The following is a 24,335-nucleotide window of genomic DNA, read 5'->3' as shown; positions in this document are numbered from 1 at the left end:
TTCACGAATTTGTGATCTCTAAAAACAAAAGATGGTCATGTAACCAAAAAAAAAAAAAAACAAAAGATGGTCTGAGGTTATGGGACAATTTGGGATAAACTTTTGCAACAAATATAAACCAACAAAGTTCAGCCTACCATCGCATAGAGTCGACCTTAGTCTCAAAGAACTTATCATCTGTCAGCTTGGTAAGATATCACAGAAGGATTTGGAAGTTGAAACTCCACAGGCTTATACCATTAAAAGAGGTGAGTGGACCCTTGAAAAATATGGATTGGATGCTAATTGGAGTATCAAGCTAGAATTTGGCAAAAGTATTGCTGTTGGGCATGTTGCTACAGACATTTGCTATCATTCAGAACCAGGAAGTTCAAAGTCAGTCCCAAACAAAGTGAAAACAACCAAAATATTGTCATATTACATGATGCATCTTCTGCTATTTTGTCCTACTTTACCTTTCTGTAACAACAATGAAAATTTTAAGCAAGCTTATCCTAATGTGGAGAAATTTTATGAAGCACAGTTTAATGGAGAAAAACTTGCCCCTAGTTTAATGGAGAAGCAGTACAAAAGGGAGATCATGAATAATATATGGGTAGAGATGTTGTGTTATGATGCGAGCTGCTGCTCGGTGAATCACCATGTTCAAGAGCTTAGGCATGGTGGACAGTTTCTCACACATGTCTGGCTTCTACTTAAGCACTAGGGTGCAACAAAAACGTTGGAGAAAAATGCATCTCAACAATTGAATGACAAAGAAGACATAAAGTCAGAATTAATGGATGTTGAAGATACAGGATGTTGCTTCTGATACCTTTCAAGCCTTGAATAAGTGTCAAATTTCTGGGAGATGAGCTCATGCAAGTTTGAGTCAAACCATTTAGAAATTCAAGTTTCTTGTGTTTTGCAGATGTTGTTTGATGTAGCTTTTGTTGTGTCCCCTAAAGCTTTTAGTGTTTGGCTTTGAGTTTTTTCTTGCTTTTAATTTTTGTGGTTTTGTTATGGTGTTAGTTTGCTTTAGTTGTAATGGCAAGGCTTCACTTGAATTGCAGTTCTTTGTTGTACTGTTTCATATAATGAATTGATGGTTGCTTGATCCATGTGATAATTTTAAGGTTTCGTATGAGAGTTTGAATTACTTGATCCATGTAACAGTTTTGTAAACTTGTAATATATAATTCAATGGTTGCTTTTTAAGTTTATTTTCTTTTAGTACCTACCAAATGGAGGAAATTTTCTGCTTGTGACTTCTGGTACATGTTTAAAAAATATATACTCAATATATAAAAGGGTATCTAAGTGATAATAGGATATGATATTAGGTTAGATAATTGATCATTATAGTGAAAATGATATGATTAATGAAATTATTTGGTGAGAAGGACAGTTATTGTTTTGAAGGATTACGGTGCCAAAAAAAGGTTTTTACGGCGCCAAATGCACGCCGTGGATATGATTCTACGACGCACAAGGTACGTCATATTATGACTAGTCATGAAAAATCATTCACTTTCAACGGCATGCCATAGCATTCCATTAAAACCTTTAACAGCGCATCCTACATGTCATGTTTAATTTTTCTACGACTACTTTTGCACGCCGTTAATTTAATAGACAAACCACGACACTCATTGCTAGTCATCAAATAATTAACACAACGGCCTATTCTGCCCGTCGTAGAATGTCTAGTTTTTTTTTTTTTAATTCAACAGGTTCTATTTCACCTGTTCTGTACAATCTAAAAAAACATTACAAATAGGTTTGACAAATATATATATAAGTATCAATCAACCACCAAAATATTATTTCAAGCATCAAAAAAACTATTTATAAGTTTCAAACATCCAAAAATTGTCTGTACACTACAAATCATCCAAAAACTATGGTTGCGTTTGATAGAATTTTGTAAATATGATTTGAGAGTATGAGTTGTATTTTGAGTTTGTGAGTTGTGGAATTATAATTTGAGTGTAGAAAATTTGTTTAGTTATGATTTTTGAATAGAGCGTTGAATTAAGTTTTGAATTGAGTATGAAATTGAGTTTTGAAAGTTTGATTTGACATGTGAAGTAAGAAAATTTGTTTGGTTATGAGTTTTGGAAAAAGTTTTCAAAACTTAATTCAAATTGTTATAACTCATAACAAAACACACTACTTTCACACTATTGAAAATTCTGATCAACACTCATAACCAAATTCTTTTTAAAATTCAATTAAAAAAATTTATTATTAACAAAAAATAACATTAATCAATTTTTTAATTGAAAATACTACAAAAAAAATAAGTTTTTTTCAAAATAAATATTCAAAAAATTTAAATCGTAAAAATTTAAATAATTTAAATATTCAAAAAATTTAAATAATTTAAAATGTTAATATTTTAAATTTAAAAACTCCTCTACACTCAAATCGTAACCAAACACATAAAACAAAACTCAATTAAGAAATTATTTTTAAAACTCATAACCAAGCACATAACTCGAAACTCCATACTACTTTCAAAACTCTACACTCAAATCGTAATCAAATACATAACAAAAAAATTAAAATATTAAAAATATTCTTATAAAATAGAGTTTGAATTTATTTTTACAAAATATTTTAAAATTTAAAAAATTAAAATCGTAATATTTTGAAATTAAAATATTTAAAAATATTCAAAAAATTAAAAAATCATAACATTTAAATATTAAAATATTTAAAATCTTAACAAAATTAAAATGTTGATTTGAATTGAGTTTTGAAAAGAGTTTTAAATTATGTGTTTGGTTATGAGTTTTGAAAAGTAATGATTATGTTTTTAATTGAGTTTTGAGAAATGGGTGTATAATTATGATTTGAAAGCTCAAAACAAACAACACATTCAAATCAATGGGTGAAACTATAATTTGGGAGGCTTACCAAACGGAGCCTGTGTTTCTAAACATCAAAAATTGTTCTCAACTTCAAAACCATCCAAAAAGTTCTAAATCATCCACAATCCCCCCCCCCTCTCCAAAAAAAAAAAAACCTATCTTTAAGTTCTAAACGGTACAAAATTTACCCAAATATCTTCTTACGAGTGCACCATCATGGATTGATTCAATTGTATCAACACTTGGCTTGTGCCATAGCTCTAATTCCAACTTCTATAAAATACTCCCTCCCAAGAGAGATTACGAGACTGCCACTGAAAACTAACAGTTATGGCTTTGAACAAATTTATTTAATGAGATGGAACGTGCCCAATAGGTGTTCAAGTTTTCTACACTTCCAAATCTAAAAAGATCCAATACATCTAAGAGAACTGTATGATAAAATAAGGCATGTTCTGTTTCATACCATATGGAATAGGAGAACGTATTGTACAGGTGGTAATCACTTACATTTCCTTCAGCAGCAGGATTGACATTCCCCAATGCAAAGAAAGATCCACCAAGAATAACTACTCTCTTAACCTTGCTTGCAAAGGATGAGTCCCTTTTCATTGCCTGATCAAACAAATGCATGCTTCTTGAGTGTAAAGGGTACACACCTGAAAATTTTGAAGATGTCATTATTTGTGAGAGTGAACAGAAAGGAAAGATATTAAAACTTTACTAAAGCAAAATTTGTCAATGGTCCCAGCGCAAGTATGGATACTTCACCAGGATATTTAGAAACCACATCCACCAAAAATTCCGATGCCGTCTTCTCAATTTTCTTGGATTTTGGAGGAGGTAAGGAAATGTTCCCTAATCCATCAGAACCATGAACGAAGTCTGCAACACGTGGTCTTCCACCCTAGTAAAGCAAACCACAATTTTGAATCTCCACCTAACCAATGCATTGAAATGTGGGTAGCCCAATATTACCTCCTAACTATACCAATTATAGTATAGTTGCATCAAACAACACTGCAGTGCATCCTTAACTGTTCAAAATGAACAAACAATTGCAGAAGTGGAGAATACCAGACATAAGGTAACCTAAAAAAAAATAGGCCAGATGTAGTATGTGTAATGATAATCACCAATCCATACTGTACCTGGCCTGCCCTTATCGGGCCATCACTGTCTGATGTTAACTATTCCATTTGAAGTATGCCTAATGTGTGTATTAGATGTTTGAAGGGAACAGCTAGTGTGGAATAAGCCAATGCATGCATCTGTTCAGATAGTGGCAGGTATAGTGCACTTGTGGCAACAAGCCTTTCTCAACTCCTAAAATCCAGAGTAGCAATCTGTCTTCACAGTATTCTCTTTACTCCAAAAAAACTAAGTGTGACACTAAAAATATTGGTTTGAAGAAGGAAGTGGTTTTCCCAATTCCAACCCCAATGGTTAGCTCGACAGGTAAGGCTTTGGGAGACACCCAAGGCCCAAGGTCCCCTATTCAAGTCTTGGGGCCAGCTACAATAGGCCATAAGCCCTATGACTTAACTGAAGTGCATGGTCTGTGGAGATTATGGTGACTGACGGAGGTTTACAGTAGATTTGAGGTTCCATCAAGGTTTGCTAAACCATGGGTTCCTCCCCATCCAAAAAAATAAATAAAATTTCCAACGTCCATTCTAAAGTTGCTTTCTCAACCAACTAGCTATCTCAAACAAAAATTCAACATAGTTACAAGTTAGAGCCTCATCTTTCATACAAAGGTTCAAACGCCCGAGAAAAGGGAGCTAGTGATAGGTACACAACTAATGTACCCTTGAGTAAAACCTTCGTAATCTCAAAGGTCAAGAAAGTGATTGTAGACTGAGTAGAATGGTGTTAAAGGATTCATTAAACTAATCCCTAGTAGTTTATAGCCTTCATTCAGTTGAATCTGAGTCATGTAAAAATCTTAAAAACATATGATGGCGCAATAAAATGTAAAGAATTGAAATAATAATTTGTGTTGGTCACTTACCCATCGGAATCCTTCTTTCTCTTGGAGGGAAGCACCTATCACGCTTTCACCAAGATTAGCAATCTAGGAAGCTACAACACAAATCACAGCCTCGGGTCCATTTATCTGTTTTCCAATTATTTTTTCAAGAGAAGGAAAAATACAGATTTGGTCAGATATCTTACGGAGATATAAACATAAAAGTGCCTGTTGAAAGATTCTAATGACACAAAGCTTAAAAAAAACAGACAAGCAGAATGAAAGTTCCGACCATCTTAATGCTGTTTTAAGTTTTGTTCATAAAGGAGACAAGCAAAGTGAAAAAAGAGAAAAAGATTGAAAGAATGTGGAGGGAATGAGAGTCGAATATTTAGAATTGTAAAAACAAAGAGAATTTATTATACCTCACCCATCAGATAACCAACGAAAGAAAGGAGAATTGATGCTAAAAGTCCAGCAACGGTTCCCTCAACACTAACAGCTCCTTCGGTTCCCCTTGGAACTATCTTAAATGCCGTGACTCGTGACTAGATACCTGCATTAAAAGCAGCAATTTTAAAGCATAAACACCATATATATTTATTTCATTGAACATTTTGTAGGAGGTCATTAATGCTTGGATACCATGACGGAATTGACAAAGAAAACTTGAAAGGTTTGTACAATATTAAAATAATGTTTTTTCCTGGGATACACAGATAGATTTTAACTGAGAAACTCACAGAACCAGAATATAACCTGGAGAATGCATCTACAGTAAATCAAGTATCAGGTAGACGACTCCAAAATTCAAAACACACATTTTCTACTAACTTGAGGTGCAAATAGCATACTTTAGGATAGATAAATCTCTTAAGATGCTACTCATGCTTCCTACGATAAATCTCAACCATTTAAAGCATTTGACACAAATCACCCTCCTCAACTGGACCAAAAATCAATCCCAGGAGTAGAATTTGTGGGCTCCATTCAACATACCAATTGCAATAATTTTAGCTTCCGTTATTCAAGATAGAATCCAGTGTATGTAATACTAACATATAACTGGCAGTAGTCTCATCAAAATCTCAACCATTGATCAAAACTCAACACAACTTTTAAGTTATCATGTGGCAGGATGGGAACCTAAGATAGCATGATAGATCACCTAATAACAAATTTTATGCACAATAATAACAACAAAGGTTTTATAACCATACCAACCTATAAAATTTACTGTCATAAATGAGAATCCTAAGAAACCTAGGAAACCACAAGTTAAAAGATGCACCACTTACATTGTTTTTCCATATGCTTTTCCTATTTCACTTGAGACAGTATCACTCAATTTAGTACAGAAACTGCAGATAGCTTGTGATTTAATTCCATTTAACCTAATTAACACAAGCTTGTTAGAAACTACATAGTCACGTCATCCCATTCAAACCACCAGTAGAGAGGCTGTTTGTCTTTGAGCAGCAGCTTCTTCATCATCATAGGCACCTGAATTACCAACACCAAAATAAAATAAGAGCCACTAAGTGACCATATTCCTAGAAATAATTACGGGAAAAAAAAAAAGGGAACTATATTAATTAGAACATACCCAGATAGACTGCATCATTTCATTAGGATTCCACAAAACCAGCACCACCAATGCAATAAGCAGAAAGAAATCAATAAACTTGCTATAAAGATATGTTTATGAAGAAATATATATACATAATATGAGGAGAGAAGTGATATTGAACCTTGTCTTCCTTTCTTGCTTTGTTATTCATTCCAGCAATTCTTGTCCCACAAATGAGCTTCATACCTTTCTGTCCATGATGCCTTGAGCAATCACAATAACAGTAGCCATTTAAGTAAAGCAAAAGAAGACCATTAACGGGACTGAAACTACAGTACTAAATTTGAACCAAATAGGAAATCAATTTCTAACATTTTGTTAAGATGAAGTCTAGTAATTACCAAAATAACGGGGAAAGAAGCAGGTTATCCTTGAAGTAAGATACATGCATAAATTTGCTATCCATATTCTTCAATCTTAGAATAAATTTCGTAATCATCCATCTGGAAAAACTACCAATTGAAAAAAAAAAACACACACACACACACACACACACACACACAAGGGATTTACAATATAGTATAAAATTGGGTATTTGACGGTGATTTTTTTTTTTTTTTTTTTTTTGGAATTCAGAAGCAGCTATTAGCAATTTATAAACAGAAAGGTTCCACAATGACATAGAAGTCGGAAACTTTCATGGTACAACAGGGTAGAGCCAACTATAACCAGAACAATATAGGAAACAAACAAGTCACTTGGACAATTCACTGATCCAGCAAACAAAATATTGAGGAGCTCAAACAATTTAATTGAGATGAAATGTTTACTAAGACACCTGAGATTTTATACACTACAAACAACAGGACCCAATATAGGAAATTAATGAAAAAATTAAATAAATCAAAGGAGATCTTTTGCAAGCCACACTGTTTTTTCCTTCAGAAATGCCACATCGCCATTTGGTGCAGTCAGCAAATGATGATCTAGTTCCTCCTCTTCACTCTCTGCGGTTACAGATGACACACCGAAATCTGACCCATCATCAGAATAAGCTGGATGATGTTAGGGTTTTGAAATTGGGTAAGATTGAGAATGAGATTGAGATTAAGATTGAGAGAGAGAGATGGAGATAGTAAGATACCTGATGTGGTTTCAACTTTGGCAAAAGTAGCGGCCCTGGTAGAAGAGGCACGGAGGCGAAGACGATCCAGGTGGCTCACTGGTGGTCACGGTGGCGCAATGGCAACAGTGATAAGCGGTGGAGAAGAAACAGAGTATTAGAGAGAGTGACGAGCAGAGAGACACAATAGAGATACTAGTATATGGAGCCTTTTTTTGAGATAAATGTTCCCTAGAACCCAGAGATATTATACCATCTTCAACGCTTCATCAAACTTGGTACTAGATTTAAATTTTGATAAAAAAATAATTTTTTAGCATTTTAACGGTTTCATCAAATCAATATCAAATCAAAAATTCATTAAAAATTTCACTAAAATAAGAACAGGTTCCAGACTTCACTGTGCGTTATCGTTGGGGGAGACCAACCGGTCAACCAGGCGGTTGACCGGCCGGTTGACCAATCGGTAGACCGGTTCCCTTACAAATATTTTGGTTCAAATAGATCAAAAGGTTCAAAGAGGTAAAAAAAAAAAATACACTAACCGATCGACCGGTCGGTTGACCAACCGATCAACCCCTGCTTTGATGACAACCATTGGAGCAATCTGTATTAGATTGAGAAAATGATCCTTTTTTACTCAAATTTGGTGAAAAATTTGGTGAACCATTGGAGATGCTCTTAGGACATCCACAATGGAATAGTTAAAAAAGTGTGTTAAAGTGTGTTTTATATGATAAAAAGTGATAAAAGTGAGACCTAAAAATATGTGTTAAGGTGTGTTAAGAGTTTGTCAATTTTGGAGAGTGAGTGGTGGTGCAATTGATGTGTTAGAGCAACTCCAAGGGAAGAGGTAAAATGAGACTGTTAGCTATTTTAGCTCGGATGACCCTAATATTCCCACTCCAATGGGCTGGCTAAATGGCTTCCTATTTTCCCTCGCGGCTTCTCCGCTGGCTTCAATTGGAGAGTGATTGAAGGCTCTCCAAACTCTTCTCTCCCGCGAAATTGATCTGCTCACGTCTCTCCCGCGAAATCAATATGCTTCGTCAGTGCGAAATCGATCTCCAAACACGTCTCTCCCGCGAAATCGATCTGCTCCTTCAACGCGAAAACGATCTTCTCCTTCAACGTTGTCTGCAACTCCCTCCATCGACCTCTTCCTCAAGGTATGTATCCTTTTATCTCTCTGTCTTCCCCTTCTATGCAACTCATAAACCCTCTTTTTCTCTCTCTCTCTCTCTATATATATATATATATGTATAGGACAAACTTTCCTTGTTCCTCTGTAATATGGGTCTCTCCCATGTTCTTGGTTTTACGAATCTGTATACAATTTATGTATGTATTGTCTGTCTGATCTGTGAGTTCAACCATACCTTGATACTTCACTGTTCTATTTTTGTGTTTTGAGTTTTTGTGTTGCCAATGATTTTACAAGATGGACCTTAATTCTACATATTCTAAGAATACTATAATGGGTTTACTCACATTCTGGCATTTTATTTGATATTGCCTAGGATATATAGGAAGAACAACTACCATGGAGATACTATCTTCTTCTCCTATCTGATTTTATGACCTTGTAAATTACTAAGCAGAAAATTATTACTTCAATCGAAATTCGATTATTCTTAATCAGCAAGGTTTAACCCATAACTAATCCTAAAAAAGATATTTCCCGAAAAATAATAATAAATACTCCTAGGAAGAAATTTATGAAGTAAACATGAATAAAACCTCATATTCATTGGTCAATATATAATTAACATATACATCTTCAAACTTCTCCCTTCCCCCTTCCTAAATTGAGCAAGTACACTTCTATGGTTTCGACTCCGATCTCCTTTGAAACCCCATCCCAGACAAATACATGTAAGTTAGAAACACAACCACCATATTTCAGCTTCCTCTACAACATATCAATTGATTTTGTTGAGTAATCGACACCTTCAACCCACAAATCCTCGCCCATCAAACAATTCTCTTGAGATAGAATGAATTAGAACTTTTTTGGTAGCATTTATATTAAAGCTCAAATGGAGAAACAATGGAGACTGGCACTGAAAGACACAAATTCAAAGTTCGACTTTCATATGGTCTGGTGGCGTAGACCCTGCAAATGGGAACAGAGTCGTTACCTCTGACTCTTCTTGGACTGTGTAGAGGCTAGTGTGGGAAATTAAGGAGTCGACATACCAGTTAAATCTTGGCTGTCGAGTGGAGCACTGGAGTTAAAGCCCATCTGGACAACATTGTGAAGCTCATCCTCACCCCACATGTTGGGTACCTGTAGACAGATACATAAAAAAAAGGAGGGTAATTGTCATATCAAAAAGATAAATCGCAGTTAGTACATTGAAATGATGAAGTTTCATCATAAGCTCATTTGAAACTCAGCCAACAATGAACGATTCTAGAAGGGAGGGAAGAGGGCCTAAATATTCTATTTCTCCTTGGATGCAGAATTTTTAGGAGGGTTTTTCAGAGATCTCTCATGTATTAGAAGTTGGGAGCATGCTTGTTAGAATCATACGATTCATGAGAGATCTACTTATATTTGACCATTTATTTGACCATTGAGACTGTCTACTTATACCCAGTCAACCTTACCCTTCCCCTACCTTTGTACCTTTGAATTAGCACCTAAATCAAAACTCTGGTTGTTCAAAGAATTCTTGCAACTAATATTTCAGAAATCCCATAATCTGCCATTTCAAAAATCAAGCCAAAATCCGGCCTTCTTCCTTGCCAAATCATAAATTCTGTCTTCTACCTGTTAAAACTCTAACCGTACAATCTTTTACTACCCAAAACTCACCACAACTCTAATTATAGGCAACACTTGGGCAAGTTTCCAAAAACTCTTCTACATAAATTCGATTATTCTTTTAAAAGCTTCACATAACACAAAAAGTATAGACTAGTTTTCTGTAAAACTATCGCATGTTTGTCATTGATATTAAACTGCTCCTCCGCATAACTGAGGAACAATGAACTACTCAAAAGCAAATCTTCGACATTAGTTTCTGTTCTGAAGCATTTCTTCTCAGTACTATTGATGCAATGGTTAGCTTCTTCAGATGATTTGGTGAGGCTTTCTTGTTGGGTAGTCTGTGGTATAACATTGCAGACAGAACTCTGGTGGCTATCATACTGGTCTGCAATTAAAAAGACATAAAAAGTCCCATAAAAATCAATACAATTGAACTGCATATTGCAAATGCAAGTACCTATATATGCACCCTAAGGTAGAGTAATGACTCGCCTTATATGTGTGTATATTTTCAATCCAGTTATAGATATAGAATCCCATATGCAGACATTAAAATAGCAGTACCCTTTTCCATTTTTCTTTTTCCTGTACTTGTGGGAACGCTATGCAAAGAAATGATATAAGTTACATCCAACAGCTAGTGACGGGTAAGGCGGGCTTAGAACTTTGAACCATAATTGTAATACAGTTTTCTTGCCCTGAAGACACTCGGATAAGAGACAGTCCTCCTCCATGAATTAGTACCTTTTATACTTACAGAATGCATACATGTATGCGAGAGTAGAGAATTCACTTCATTACTAACCAAACCAAACCAAACCAAACCAAGCCTTAAGTCCCATCAAATGGGGTCGGCTACATGAATCCTTCTTCTCCACGCGGCCCTATCAAAGGCCATTTCATTAGTCAAATTAAGTAGATTCATATCTCTATTTATAACGCTAGTCAATGTTAATCTAGGCCTACCCTGTCCCCTAACACTTCCATCTATCATTACAGTATCACATCTCTTCACTACTGCCTCTGTTGGTCTCCGTTGAATATGACCAAACCATCTCAAACGATTCTCTCTCAACTTATCTTCTATCGGTGCTACTCCTACCCATTCCCGAATACACTCATTCCTAATCCTGTCCTGTCTAGTCTTACCACACATCCACCTTAGCATTCTCATCTCAGTCACACTCATCTTATCTACATGTTGTTTCTTGGTTGCCCAACACTCCATCCCATACAACATAGCTGGTCTAATAGCCGTTCTATAGAACTTACCTTTTAGTCTAGTGGGTATTCGTTTATCGCACAATACCCCAGACGCACTTCTCCACTTACACCATCCTGCCTTAATCCTATGGGTCACATCTGCATCAATCTCTCCCGCTGTTATGATAATCGACCCTAAATAATTTAAAAAATTCAAATCTAAGAATGTGCTATACCTTTACTCTGAAATTCAGAGGAATCTGTCCTTTCTTTAGGAAGGAGTTGATCTGCAGTTGTAGTGCCAGTTCTTGTCATATCGGATTCATTTTCACAACTAAGGTCAATTGACTTGTCACCATACTTGCATCCCACATTTTCAACCTGCATTGTCATATAATGTTTCAATCTTCGCAATAAAATTTTCTTTATTTGGTGATGATTCTAAGGCTGTCTCATTAGTTTCAACATTGCATTGCCTACTTTGTTATTGTCTTCAAAAAATATATTTAAACAACAATATATGCATATAAAAATCAGAGAACAAACAGAAGTTTCTAAAAGAAATAACATTAAGAACGATGCGATTGAAGCACAAACCCTTCATCAGAATTGCCATTCACAAGCCTTTCAAATTGCATGTTCTCAAATCTTTTGACTATTTCTTTCAGTTTCTTCTGTTCTGTATCTACCTTATAATCAGCAGAATGAGATTTCCTCGCCTTTGGCATATCAATTTCAAACATAGGCCTTCTCTGAAAGGAAATCTTTTTACTCTCCAACTTTTTCTGGGGACTAATCTGCACGGTTTCTGAGGGAATTTCTTCCAAACCCATAAGCTTGGCAATCAAATTCGAGCCTTTTGACTTGTGAGGAGCATTTGATGAGAGTGAACTATCAGAAGAGGCAAAGCCTTGGAAGGACTGGCTTGAGCTAGTGGAGGCAATATCAGTACCCGAGTCCAGTGTTCTTTTATCACAGTAAGCCTTTTTTTCAGTGCAACTGGGCAGCAAAAGATTTTGCCTAGCAAGACCGTCTCTGATCACAGTCCTAAGCTCGTCAAAACAATCCCTCGAACACCCATCAGCAGAAAATCCCGGTTTCTCAAATCCCATTTGGGAATCATGATCTTGGAAGTGATGGGATTTTGTTCTTTCAATCCCCACTTCACCAATTCTGTCTCCCCTGGATTTTTCCTTTTGATTTTCCCACAACTTATCTTGTAGTTTTCCAAGCATGATCAAAGACTCTTGCAAATCAAGAGCTCCTTTCAACAAATCTTTCGTAATTTCTTTAGAATGCCCATCAATTGTCATCCCCACAGACCACGGGTTATGTGAATCTTCTTCTGTGACATTTTTTGAGCCCATCTTCATTGATTCTTCTTTGAATGCAGAAGAGGAATTCAAATTCCTAGGATTTCTTCGACTTTTGCCTTTTTCATCTGATCTGTTAGGATTGGTTTTGGATTTTCTGATCGTTTTACATTCAATTACGCCTTTTGGATCATCACATATGACAAATGATCTGTACACAGCCGATCTCAGACCGTCTTGAGGCATATTCTATGGTAGAAAATTCCATTGAAAAAGTCAGATTCTGCTAATGCAACACAAACCAAGTCCAAAGATCTAACTAAATTTTGCATAAAATACTAACAAAATTATGTATATTTAAAAAGAGATGCTGTGTGCAGTTGGGATGAAAACTACGCTGAAAAAGACCATGAACAACAGATTTTAGTAAATCAACCTCAAACCAGTTCAATAACCATCTTAAATATTTTTGGCATTTTATATTGACTTATGTTCTATTTTTTTAAGCATGGAGTGTATATTAATTTTAAAAAATTGTTATTCCTTACCCATTAATTCTCATTTCATAAGCTAAATATGATCCTTTATCCAACTCAATGTACCTAGTAAAAAATGAAAAATGATATCCACACATCAAATTCCAAATAATTGTTTCTTAGTCAAATAAATTATTCTTATATGAAGTGTGATAACTTTGAGAGTTTTTGGAGTCTACTAAATTTGCTGAGCAAGGTTTTCTTTTTATCAAGAACATGTGAAAGAGAGAAAATTCTAGCGAGTTCGATTTTGCGCAATAATAAAATATTCACTAAAAAGATATCCTCTGACATACTGATTCATGGTTCTTTGAAAGCTCAGCTTGCTTCCTTTGACTTCATGAGTGCTTCCAACCGACAATTATTCTATCCTTTGATTCACATACCTTGGAATTCTTTGATTTGTTTAAGAAAAGATGAATCTTCCGCAGCTCCATAAATTCTTTTTCATTGAATTTACATGATCTCCATTTATTTATCTAAAATTATCATTGAATCATTTTCAACAAAACAACTAATGTTTTAATTTACATGATCTCTATTTATTAATTAATTTGCTTCCAATTGGGAATCTTAGTTATTTCTCCAACCCAATATATGTTGCCATAATTTTGTTTACCTTGTGTATAGATGAGTCAGCAACAAAATGATGCATATTTCACCAACTTGATGAATGATGGGACTGATTATGAATTTATGGATGAACCTCTTGACCAAGGGGATCAGTCTTCCCCAATCTCTCCTCAAATAGAAACCACCAAGAAACCACAACGAGGTGGCAACTTCACTACAGAAGAAGACAGTATGCTCATATCGGCGTGGCTTAACATTAGCTTAGATCCAGTGCAAGGGAATGAACAAAAATCAAAGGCTTATTGGCTAAGAGTGTGGGAGTATTTCCACCAGTACAAAACTTTTTCATCTAATCGTAGTCAAACTTCTTTAATGAACCGTTGGTCAGCAATTCAACTTGCCACGAATAAGTTCAGTGGGTGCTTCGCCCAAATCCAAAGGTTGAATCAAAGTGGAAAGACTGACAAAGATAAGGTATTAATGCCATTGAGTTTTTTATACTTATTATAATTGGAATTGTCTAATCTCATGATAATTAGTGTTCTTTTATCTATTATTCAGATTCTTGATGCGAAGAAATTATACAAAGAGTTGTACAAATCGTCATTTCCATTTGAACATTGTTGGCATGAGTTAAGAGATCAACCAAAATGGCGAGAGGAATATAGCATGAAGAAACAAAAACCAAAAAAAGTGGCAACTCCCGGCGTTTGTTCTCCTAGTGCACCGGATTCAATCAATTTAGAGGACAATGATGTTTCACATAATGACAATGTAGACTTGGAAAGACCACCGGGTAGGAAAGCTGAAAAGGAACGTTTGAATAAAAGAAAGAATAAAGATCATGGAAATGAAGGAGGGTCACATATTTTAATATTATTAGAGGATTTAAAGGAAGATAGAAAGAAAATGAATGACAAGAAAATAGAGATGTATGAAAGGTCGTATCTTCAAGAGCAAGAAAAGATTGATAATGAGAAAAAGAGGACGCAAACGGAACAAGAAAAGGTTGATAATGAGAAAGAGAAGATACGAATGGAACATTTGAAGGAGGAAGAGCGAATAATGTCAATAGATACAAGTGGTCTGCCTTCATTGCAAGCAGAATACCTTCATCGCCGCCAAATGGAAATTCTCCAAAAAAAGATTTAGTTGTTGGAACTACCCAAAAAAAAATTAGTTGTTGGAACTATGTTTTTCACTTTATTTATTGTTGGATTTGATTATTTATTGTTGGATTTGATTCTCCATTGTAGGCAGAACTATGTTTTTTATGCAGTTTATGTTGGAATTATTTATTATATGTTAAAAGTTTTTTGGAACTACCTATTGTTGAATGGTTGAACTAGTAGTAATTTAATTACTGAGTGGAATTCTCGTTGAATGCTTGTTGAAGTACTCCATGGCTAAATATAATTCTTATTGTATGTTGGATTGGAGTGATTTTTATTTACAGGACATTTCTATTTGTTGATCAATTAAATACAGATTATGTAAGTTGCTGGTGTTTTGATTTTGGAAGTTATTTGATATGTTTTATAAATTTGACTTTGCAGAAAATTGAAGTTGTTAGGCAGAAACTTGCAAAGCTTAAGAAGCAAAACACAACCTAATATTTATTTTCAGTTGTTTATTACTCAGCTGCATTCTTCTTTTAATTTCCATGGCTCGCAATAGTGTAATTAAGATGATTATTGATGACTCTGATTCTGATAATGAATTGGAGATATTTGCAATAGCTGCTTTAGAAGAAGAGCGGCTAAATAATGAGAGGCAATTGGGATTACATCGTGGTTCTATTCAAGGTCATACAGTTATTTATCGTAATCAAATTCAAGGCCACAAGAGACTTTATCAAGATTACTTCTCTGAAATGCCTATATATCCGCCCAATTTATTTAGGAGGAGGTTTCGGATGAGTCGATATCTCTTTCTTCGTATTTTATCTATGGTGGAAGCATATGATCCTTATTTTGTGCAGAAGAAAGATGCTATTGGAGTTCTTGGTCTGTCTTCCCTTCAAAAGATGACAGCGGCTATGAGGATGCTCGCTTATGGAGTAGCGGCCGATTCTGTAGATGATTATGTGAGGATTGGAGAAAGCACTGCAATAGAAAGTCTACAAAGGTTTGTTCAGGCAGTGGTTGCAATTTTTTCAGATGTGTACTTGAGGGCACCAAACAAAGATGACATTGCTAAATTACTAGAGGTGGGAAAAAATCGTGGGTTTCCTGGAATGTTGGGGAGCATTGATTGTATGCATTGGAAGTGGAAGAATTGTCCTACTGCATGGAAAGGTATGTATTGTGGTCATATCCATGAACCAACTATTATTTTAGAAGCGGTGGCTTCCTATGATCTATGGATATGGCATGCATTTTTTGGATTACCGGGATCTCATAACGACATCAATGTGTTAGAACGTTCTTCTGTATTTTCTTTCCTTACTGAAGGGCGTGCTCCCCAAGTTGATTACTCAATCAATGGAAATGACTATACAATGGGATATTATCTCGCTGATGGTATATATCCTCAATGGTCAACATTCGTTAAAACAATTCCATCTCCACGAGGCAATAAGCAAATACATTTTGCTAAGGCTCAAGAGTCAGCAAGGAAGGATGTCGAACGAGCATTTGGAGTGCTCCAAGCACGTTTCTCAATTGTGCGAGGACCTGCACGTTTTTGGAAAGTTGAAACCCTTAAAGTTATTATGAAAGCATGTATAATATTGCATAACATGATTGTTGAGGATGAGCGAAATGAACAAAATATAGACTGTAATTATGATGCAATCGATGAAACTCTCCCTCCAGCAGTGTCACACGAGCGTACACCCGAACTTTATGACTTCATTCAAAATCATCATCGCATAAGAGATAGACAAACTCATTCTAAACTCCAAGCAGACCTAGTTGAGCATTTGTGGCATCTACATGGAGATTTGTAACAATTAGTGTTAGAAATAGTTTATTTATTTTGAATTTTATTTCTAACTTTGCTATTTATGATTTTTTTTCTTATTTATTCATTGACCTTTGTAAGGTTTTTAATTAGTTAATTTGTGTTCTTTCGGTTCTTAATTTTATAAATTATAATTATTGAAGAACTTCCTTTGTATTGTTATTTTTTTAAAAAAATTCTTTATTGTTTTCTTTTATTCTTCCCCTCCATTTCTTTCAAGATGGTTCCACCAAATTCATATGTTGAAATGTATTCACATACTATAAATTTTATAATAAAAAAATAAATATTACTTAAAATTATTTTTTATAATATTTTTAAAACTAATATTAACAAATATTATTTTTAAAAATATTATTGCAAATGTCACATTGGCAACCATATTAGAGAGTAGGTGCATATGTGGCATTCTATGAAAAAGAGTAATATATATATATATATATATATGTGGCATTTTTTGTTTTGAAAATTGGTTAAATTAGTTTGAATGACTAGCTAAAATAAAGAGTATGGTTGAAACACACAATAGCTAAACTAATTAGGTAAAATAAAGAGTGTCATTTTTTTATACTTTAGCTAGTGAAAAATAAAGAGCGTGGTTGAAAAATTAAGGGGTGTGTTAAGATGTGTGTTAAATATATATATATATATGTGTGTGTGTGTACATAATAAATAAAATAAGTAAATAATTTAGTTTAATCAAAAATTTTAAGCCCAAAATTAAATTTCAAGTCCAAAAAAAATCCCAACAAGTAAAAAAAAAAAATTGTTGCTGACCGGTCAACCCGTAAGAACACAAACACGCTCCCCTCCGCTAGTTAAAACCATCGATGCAGATAACAAACGTTTTAACACACACCACTAACACACACACTAACCGATCTACTGCAGCACCAAACAACAAACCTTGCTAGCTAAAACTTACCAACAGACACTAACACTCTCCTTAGTGTGCCCATTGTGGATGCTCTTAGTGCTGAAGAGTTGGGGTTTTGATTGTTTTTTTATTATTATTTTTTAAATTCTTTTTTTTTTTGTGTTTGTCACTTAAAATTTTTATTTTGACGTTACTTTTTTTTCGATCGTACATTTTGCAATAGCAATTGTGTGTCGTGAAAAGTGTAATATTTTAAGCAGTTGGCTTTTTGTGCACTGTGGAAAATGAATTTTTAAAGGCTTGCTTTTTATGCACCGTGAAATTTTAATATTTTTAACAGCTGGTATGTTGATGTGTTAACGGCATGTCATATGCACGTTATAGAAAGTTCTATTATTTACGGCTAACATTGCAAGCTGTAAAAAAATCATCTATATTAGCATTCACGACCTACGCAATAGACATGTCACGATTGGAAAATTATTTACGACATGTAAAAAAAACAAGTTGTAAAAATGAGAAATCATGATTTGCATTTACTGTATGTTGTTGATATAAAGCCGTAAAAACCTAGTTTTGTTACCACTATATCATTGTCGAACCACCTACTTTAAAAAAATCGCCAAAAAGTGACAGGTAGGAGCTAATGCCATCAACTGATCGTGGTGGTGATATGAAAAGATAGACAAATTAAGTTGACAGATAGGTACACAAGGACAAATAGAGGAATAATACGTGAATAGATAGATAATACTTAGAAAGACAGGTGGATAGTGGATAAATTGACCGATAGGTAAAGGTAATATAATATTTTTTATTATTATCTTTTTAAAATTATAATTCCCGTCCTCTAATAAATTACCAGTAGGTGTTAATACTTGAATTTAATTCCCATTAAATCATATTAATGCCTTGTTTGGGAACAGACTTTTTAATAACTTTTTAGCTTTTTGGCTAAAATGTGATATAAAAAAAACTAGTATGTTTGGGATGATTTTTTGGCTTTTTACGAAAATATGTATAAAAAGTCGAGAGAAAATGAAATCTTTAATTTTTTGGTATGGGTTGTTGGCTTTTTGATTTTTTTTAATGACTTTTTGGCTTAAAAAGCCACTTGGCAAACAAGGCCTAATTCATCGCTAAAAGTTGGTCTTATCATTATAGTCGCTAAAAAAGACTTTTTGTGATGATTTTTGAATTTGTCACTAAAAATTGACAATTAGTAACATTTTTTTGTGAATTTTTTTAAGTTATCGCTGAAATTTAGAATTAGTACATTTTTTTAATGAATTTTTGAATTGTTGCTGAAAACTGACAATTAGTAACGTTTGTTATTAGTATTTGAAGAAAAACATTGCTAATTATCAAATGACCTATTGGCCAATAAATCAATCTATTGGAACCTGCACGTAAGTCCTACACAAAAGTGTTTGGAGATGTGTAAAAGTATATTAAGATTCTTTCTCTCCCTTGTCTGAAAGAGGAATTTCCACTTCTACATAGATTGGTAGTTGATAAGGGAGATTCCTTAAATTCAATGCTGACAAGGAATGAGGTTATAGGAGAGTGGGTGTTTCAGTTCAGAAAGGAGCTATATGATTGGGAAATGGTGGAGGTTACTAGAATGTTAGCCCTTTTAGAGGCAACTCCTACAATCTAGTCAGACACAGAAGATAAACTGGTTTGGACTACCTCAAAAATAGGTACTTCTACAATTTCATTTGTGTATAATTTTTCTGACAACTGGGTTTAGCACACCTCTTTTACGAATAGTGTTCTTAATGCCAATGAATCAACCCTTTGCATTTTTTGCAAAATTGAGGGTGAGCCACTTAATCATGTGTTATTGTATTGCCTAGTTGCTTAGAGAGTTTAGTCAAAGATTTTTTTTTTTTTTTTTCTTGAAGGTTTTGGTTAGAGATGTTAAAGTGGTGGGATGTGCAAGGTGCATTACCAAACTTAGTGGAGGAACTCCTTAACTGATGGGCAGAGGAAAGTCTCAGCAATAATGAGAGAATGATGTGAAAAGCATTACCTATTACTATGTTGTGGTCTCTATGAGAACATCGAAATGAGTGCATTTTCAAGGCTATTAACCCAAATGTGGTAGGTTTATGTGATCCGATAAAAGTTAAGATTGCACTTTGGTTCTAAGTAGTGTTTAAGGAACATTACTTCACGATTCATGATTTTCTTTTCAACATGAGGCAAATCAGAAATTGTCTGAGTAAATGTAGGAGGCTTGTGGTTTGAGGTAACAAGCCTTTGCCAGTGTTGACTATTGGGTGTTGTCTGCTATCCTATGTGATGCCTGGGTATATATAACCCACCTCGTTTTTCTTTAATTGTGATTATCTTGCTCGTGTTGGGAGTGTCGGGATTTAATCTAAGGTCTTGTCGACTGTTTGAGTTCACCGTTCTTGAAACTTCTCTCGAATCCTCGTCTTTATTTCATTCCGGAGTTGAGTTCTGCTTGTTTCGAAGAGCATGAAATTGGATCAGGGGTGTCTCGAGTTCAGCTAGTACAATTTCTGAATGGATGCAAGATCGCACATGCAGGGCTTAGACTGCACGTGTGGATGTGAGGCTGCACATACGAGAGGTGAGGTCGCACATGTGGTGAGGTGAGGTCGTCGATGGTTTAACACTGCTTTAAATGCAGTAGCGGAGGGCAGGTGTGGAAAGTGAGCCTCACATACAAGAGACAGTGACGTACCTGCGAAAGGTACGTGCGGACACGGTGCCGCATGTGCGGGAATGCAATGTGTCCGAAAATTTTCTCTTTTTCTTTTCTTGGGTTGAAAACCCACCTCACTTTTCTCTCATCTCTCTCTGAAACACATTTCTCCTCCTTCTCTCTACATTACTCTCACCAAATCACATTAATCCTTTGATTTCTCCAAATCCATTAGAGCTTTGACTCTAGTTCCTTCATTAGAGTTGAAGAACTCCTCGAGGGCTACGTTTTGTATGGTAGAGATCAGATTTCAGCACCATCAAATTTGGGAGTTTTCTTTTCTTTTCTTCTCCAAAGCTTGAGGTATGGATTCTCTTAAAATTATATATATATATATATATATTTACAAATTTATGTTGATTTTGGAACTTCTTATTGTAGTAATGAAACTTGATTTTTGGCTTATGAGTTCTTGATGATTTTAAAAATGGGTTTTCTCAATGTTTTTTTTAAAAAAACTCTTGAGGCTATGAACTATATTGTTAAGAAAGAATGTTGTCTTGGAAAAGTCCTTTAAAAAATGAGTAAAAAACCTAGTTTTGTGAAAACCCTAGAGATTGGAGATTTTTTTGGGAAAATGGTAAGTGAAATCTATGCTTGTCAAGTATTATGATGAATATATGATTGAGAAATTCCTATAATTGTGTATGAAAAGGAAATTCCATGGAAGAATGAGAAATGGTTAATATTGAAGCTAGTTGTATAGCTTATTTTTGTTTGGTCTTGAAATGTCCAAGTGGAAAAATAGAGATTAACATGTGAAGAAAGCATGTAATGTGGTATTATTATCTATCTCTCGGTAGATTTATTTGTGAAATTATCTTGAGAAGAAGTATGGAGATTTTTATCACAATGGTAGATTGTATGGTGGAAACTGAAAATGGAAACATATTATAATGCATTGATACATGTTGCATTGACATTCCATTTCATTTGGTTATTATGAATATTGAATTAAAATTTGAAAATTATTGCATTGAGAAAAAAATTATTTTGTGAAACAAGAACATATTGAATTGTTTTGAGATAAATACGTTGGTAAGTCCGGATAAGGGGTGTAGTTTGGTATTGGTTAAGTTGGCCTAAGTGTCCATGGTGAAAAATCGAAAACACGTGCGAAGGAGGTCCCACGTGCCTTCCGGTGAGAGATCGATAAAGTGGAGATTGGTAGTGTTTGTTATGTCTACTTGTAGACACCAACCTAGAGATTACCTAAGTCATATTTATCACCCCTTTGAAAATTACATTGAATTTGTTGGATCATTGTGTAATCAAATTGGCATTATGCACAAGATTTTCCAAAAGGAAAAAGTATGTATTTTGAGCATGACATGACATTTGCATTCATCTCATGAGATTATGTAAAAATGTATATACTTTGTTAAGAATTTCCTACTGGGTTTTATGCTCACCCTAGTGGATTTTGTGCAGTGAAAGATGTAGTGATTCCACCAAATTAAAGGCGTGAAGTGTTTTGAGGGCATATGGCTCTTGTTTTGTTGTTGTTTTGGACAACCCAAGGGCTTAAAATGTATGGGTTTCGATAACAATTTTTGTGTAATCGCGCATAAGCCTTGGAACTTGTAGTATAGCGATCCCGGTTTCCCTTTCTTTAATTGTTGTATCCGGACTTAGGTTCCGTGGAGTTGGTTGTTGTGTATATCTTGTTTACATCCTTTACTCTTTGTATTTGAGTTTTGGGTTATGTTGGGCAGGTTTGAAACAGGTTAGTTGAGCTTAGAAACCAAAAGTAGTTGCCCAGAAATTAGCCTTCACGCTCGAGCGGAGCTTTTGACGCTCGAGTGGGCCTTTATTGTGCTTCTCCGCTCGAGCGGGGGTTTTGGCGCTCGAGTGGGAAAATCCATCTCCCAGTATTTCCTCTGCAGTGTTGGATGCTCGAGCGGGAGTTTGTGTGTGACGCTCGAGTGGGGAGTTTGTGTGTGACGCTCGAGCGAGGACCTAGTTTTGCAAAAGTTCTGGGAGCGTGTATCCGGCGCTCGAGCGGTGGTTTGGACGCTCGAGCGGGAGTCTGCGAGTGATGCTCGAGCGGGGATTTCTACGCTCGAGCGGGGCGACGAGTATATCACTCCGAGATCCGACTTTTTGGATCACTTTTTCAACTTCATTTCTCTCTCTTACTTTTCAAAAACACCATTGGAGACCTTCTCTCACTAGAACCTCAATTTCCCTCTAGGTATTGATCTAGTAGAAGTGATTTCCTCACCTTGGGCCTTTGTAAAAGTTGTGTTGATCGTCGAGGGCTATCTTTTGATCCAAAATTTTTGGGATTTGGAGCATCTTAAATTTTTTCATCTTCTTCCCTTGGGCTCCAAATTTGAGGTAGGGATTCCTACTCACTCTTATGGGTTTTTACCTAGATTTTGAGCTTGTTGTTTAAATGGTTGATTTTGGGACTTAGGGTTTCAAAAGATATAAAAGAGGGTTTTGTTATTTTGTTTCTTAAATATGTATTTTGGGTTTCAAAATGATGTTATTGTTGTTGATAGTTGATATTTGAACTATTGGGTTAATATTGATAGACGGAGAAGAAAGCCCTAATTTGTATATAAATTAATTGGTATAATTAATTTGGGAAAGTTATGGATTTGTGAAATTGAGTTGAATATAACGATAGTGGTTCATTATGAGATGGAATAGTGGAGTCGGATCAATAAATCGTTTACTTTTGAAAATGCGGACATTTTATCTGTTAGTGCTTTTATTATCTGTTTAGAAATAATTGCTTTGGGCTACCGGTGGAGGGTAGTTTTGATTGTTGTAGACAATGCATGGTGATTAGGCAAACTAAAACTAATCAATTGGATGCGTCATAGAATATGACGGGTGACAGAATACATTAACTTTATGTATTGACTGATTATGTATATGACCTATGTGTATATACGTTGTGTGTAGGGGAGGAGATAGGGAATGTATTCCACGGTTTAGGGGAAGATAGGGGATAGACCTCTAAACTGGGAAAGATAGGGGATGGACCTCTAAACTAGATATTGTTTGGGAGGAGATAGGGGATGGACTCCGTTGATATAGCTCATATGCTTATCTGTTGAAGTATGGATACAGCTCATATGCTTATCTGTTGAAATGTTGATATAGCTTATATGCATATCTATCGAAGTGTTGGTATAGCTAGTATACTTATCTATTGTGAAATAGGAAATGTTTAATATGAGTTACTACCTCATTGAAATTGTTGGCCAGGTTCTAAGCCGTAGTTGTGAATTGTGAATTTGATAAAAAATGGAAAATGAAATGAAACATGGACACATTGGTCATGTAATGAAAATGGTGTATAAATTGATTTATGTGAGTCAAACATTTATCAATTGCTAACGTCTTAGTTCCTGCTCATATTGTGTTTAGCATATCTCTACTGGGCGTTGGCTCACCCTATATGGGACATCATTTTCAGGTACAGGTAGCATGCCACCTCCAAGGGCATAGCTTGGATGGTTATGGGAGTTGAAGACTCTTTTTGATGATTTTGTTTGTATTACATGTATATCAAGCCAAGGGCTTATTTTGTATAGAGTTAGTACTCTTCTTTTTGTAACCAAGTGTTGACTTGGAAAGCTGTAAGCCCTTAGGGCATTTGCTTTTGTTGTTAACATTTAATACTGTTGTAAGAACTACTCTGATGAATAGAAAGGTGTTGATTTCTCTTATATCATTGCATGTTTAAAATGATGGGTTTTATGTATTTTTTTTGAGGGCGTTACAACTTGGTATTAGAGCGTACCGGGTTCGAATACTTTGGGTACGTGGGAAGTGATTAGTATCACAATGGGTTTGTCTCGCTTGATAGAGACTTAGAT

General features: G+C 35.0%; 3 protein-coding genes across 14 annotated transcripts in view; 2 read left to right on the top strand and 1 right to left on the bottom strand.

The window, feature by feature from the left end:
- Positions 1–24,335, bottom strand: part of LOC114282822 (putative E3 ubiquitin-protein ligase HIP1) — a 230,783-nt gene that overhangs the window by 6,142 nt on the left and 200,306 nt on the right. The window contains exons 1-9 of one of the 11 annotated variants that reach the window (XR_014351302.1): positions 7,542–7,745; positions 6,799–7,431; positions 6,434–6,660; positions 6,126–6,330; positions 5,253–5,383; positions 4,870–4,974; positions 3,834–3,892; positions 3,580–3,762; positions 3,360–3,470 (exon numbers count right to left, since the gene is read on the bottom strand). The exons of 1 other annotated variant lie outside the window; for it this stretch is intronic. The gene's annotated coding sequence lies outside the window, so the exon portion shown is untranslated. Of the gene's footprint in view, positions 1–3,359; positions 3,515–3,579; positions 3,763–3,833; positions 3,893–4,865; positions 4,975–5,252; positions 5,384–6,125; positions 6,331–6,433; positions 7,453–7,541; positions 7,747–24,335 lie in introns of those variants that run through there. 9 more of the 11 variants (XM_082906861.1, XM_082906865.1, XM_082906866.1 and 6 more) reach the window with 9 other exon arrangements.
- The window catches only part of LOC114294174 (putative disease resistance RPP13-like protein 1), a 141,232-nt gene that overhangs the window by 61,695 nt on the left and 55,202 nt on the right, over positions 1–24,335 (top strand). The gene's annotated exons all lie outside the window — the stretch shown is intronic.
- Positions 8,635–15,073, top strand: LOC114305034 (uncharacterized). The gene is made up of 3 exons (XM_082917335.1): positions 8,635–8,689; positions 13,979–14,395; positions 14,483–15,073. The coding sequence occupies exons 2-3, from the start codon at positions 13,979–13,981 to the stop codon at positions 15,071–15,073; spliced, it is 1,008 nt and encodes a 335-aa protein (XP_082773461.1). The 5' UTR covers positions 8,635–8,689.

This window comes from Camellia sinensis, chromosome 2 (assembly GCF_055761805.1).
Source record: "Camellia sinensis isolate YWXY chromosome 2, ASM5576180v1, whole genome shotgun sequence".
Taxonomy (NCBI): Eukaryota; Viridiplantae; Streptophyta; class Magnoliopsida; order Ericales; family Theaceae; genus Camellia; species Camellia sinensis.
This window is presented reverse-complemented; position numbering and strand designations above follow the sequence as displayed.

Excerpts from the sequence above, each read along its gene's own strand:
- LOC114305034 (XM_082917335.1), top strand. The coding sequence starts at position 13,979 with ATGAGTCAGCAACAAAATGATGCATATTTCACCAACTTGATGAATGAT. Across the intron at positions 14,396-14,482 it reads GAAAGACTGACAAAGATAAG|ATTCTTGATGCGAAGAAATT; the intron begins GTATTAATGCCA and ends TCTATTATTCAG.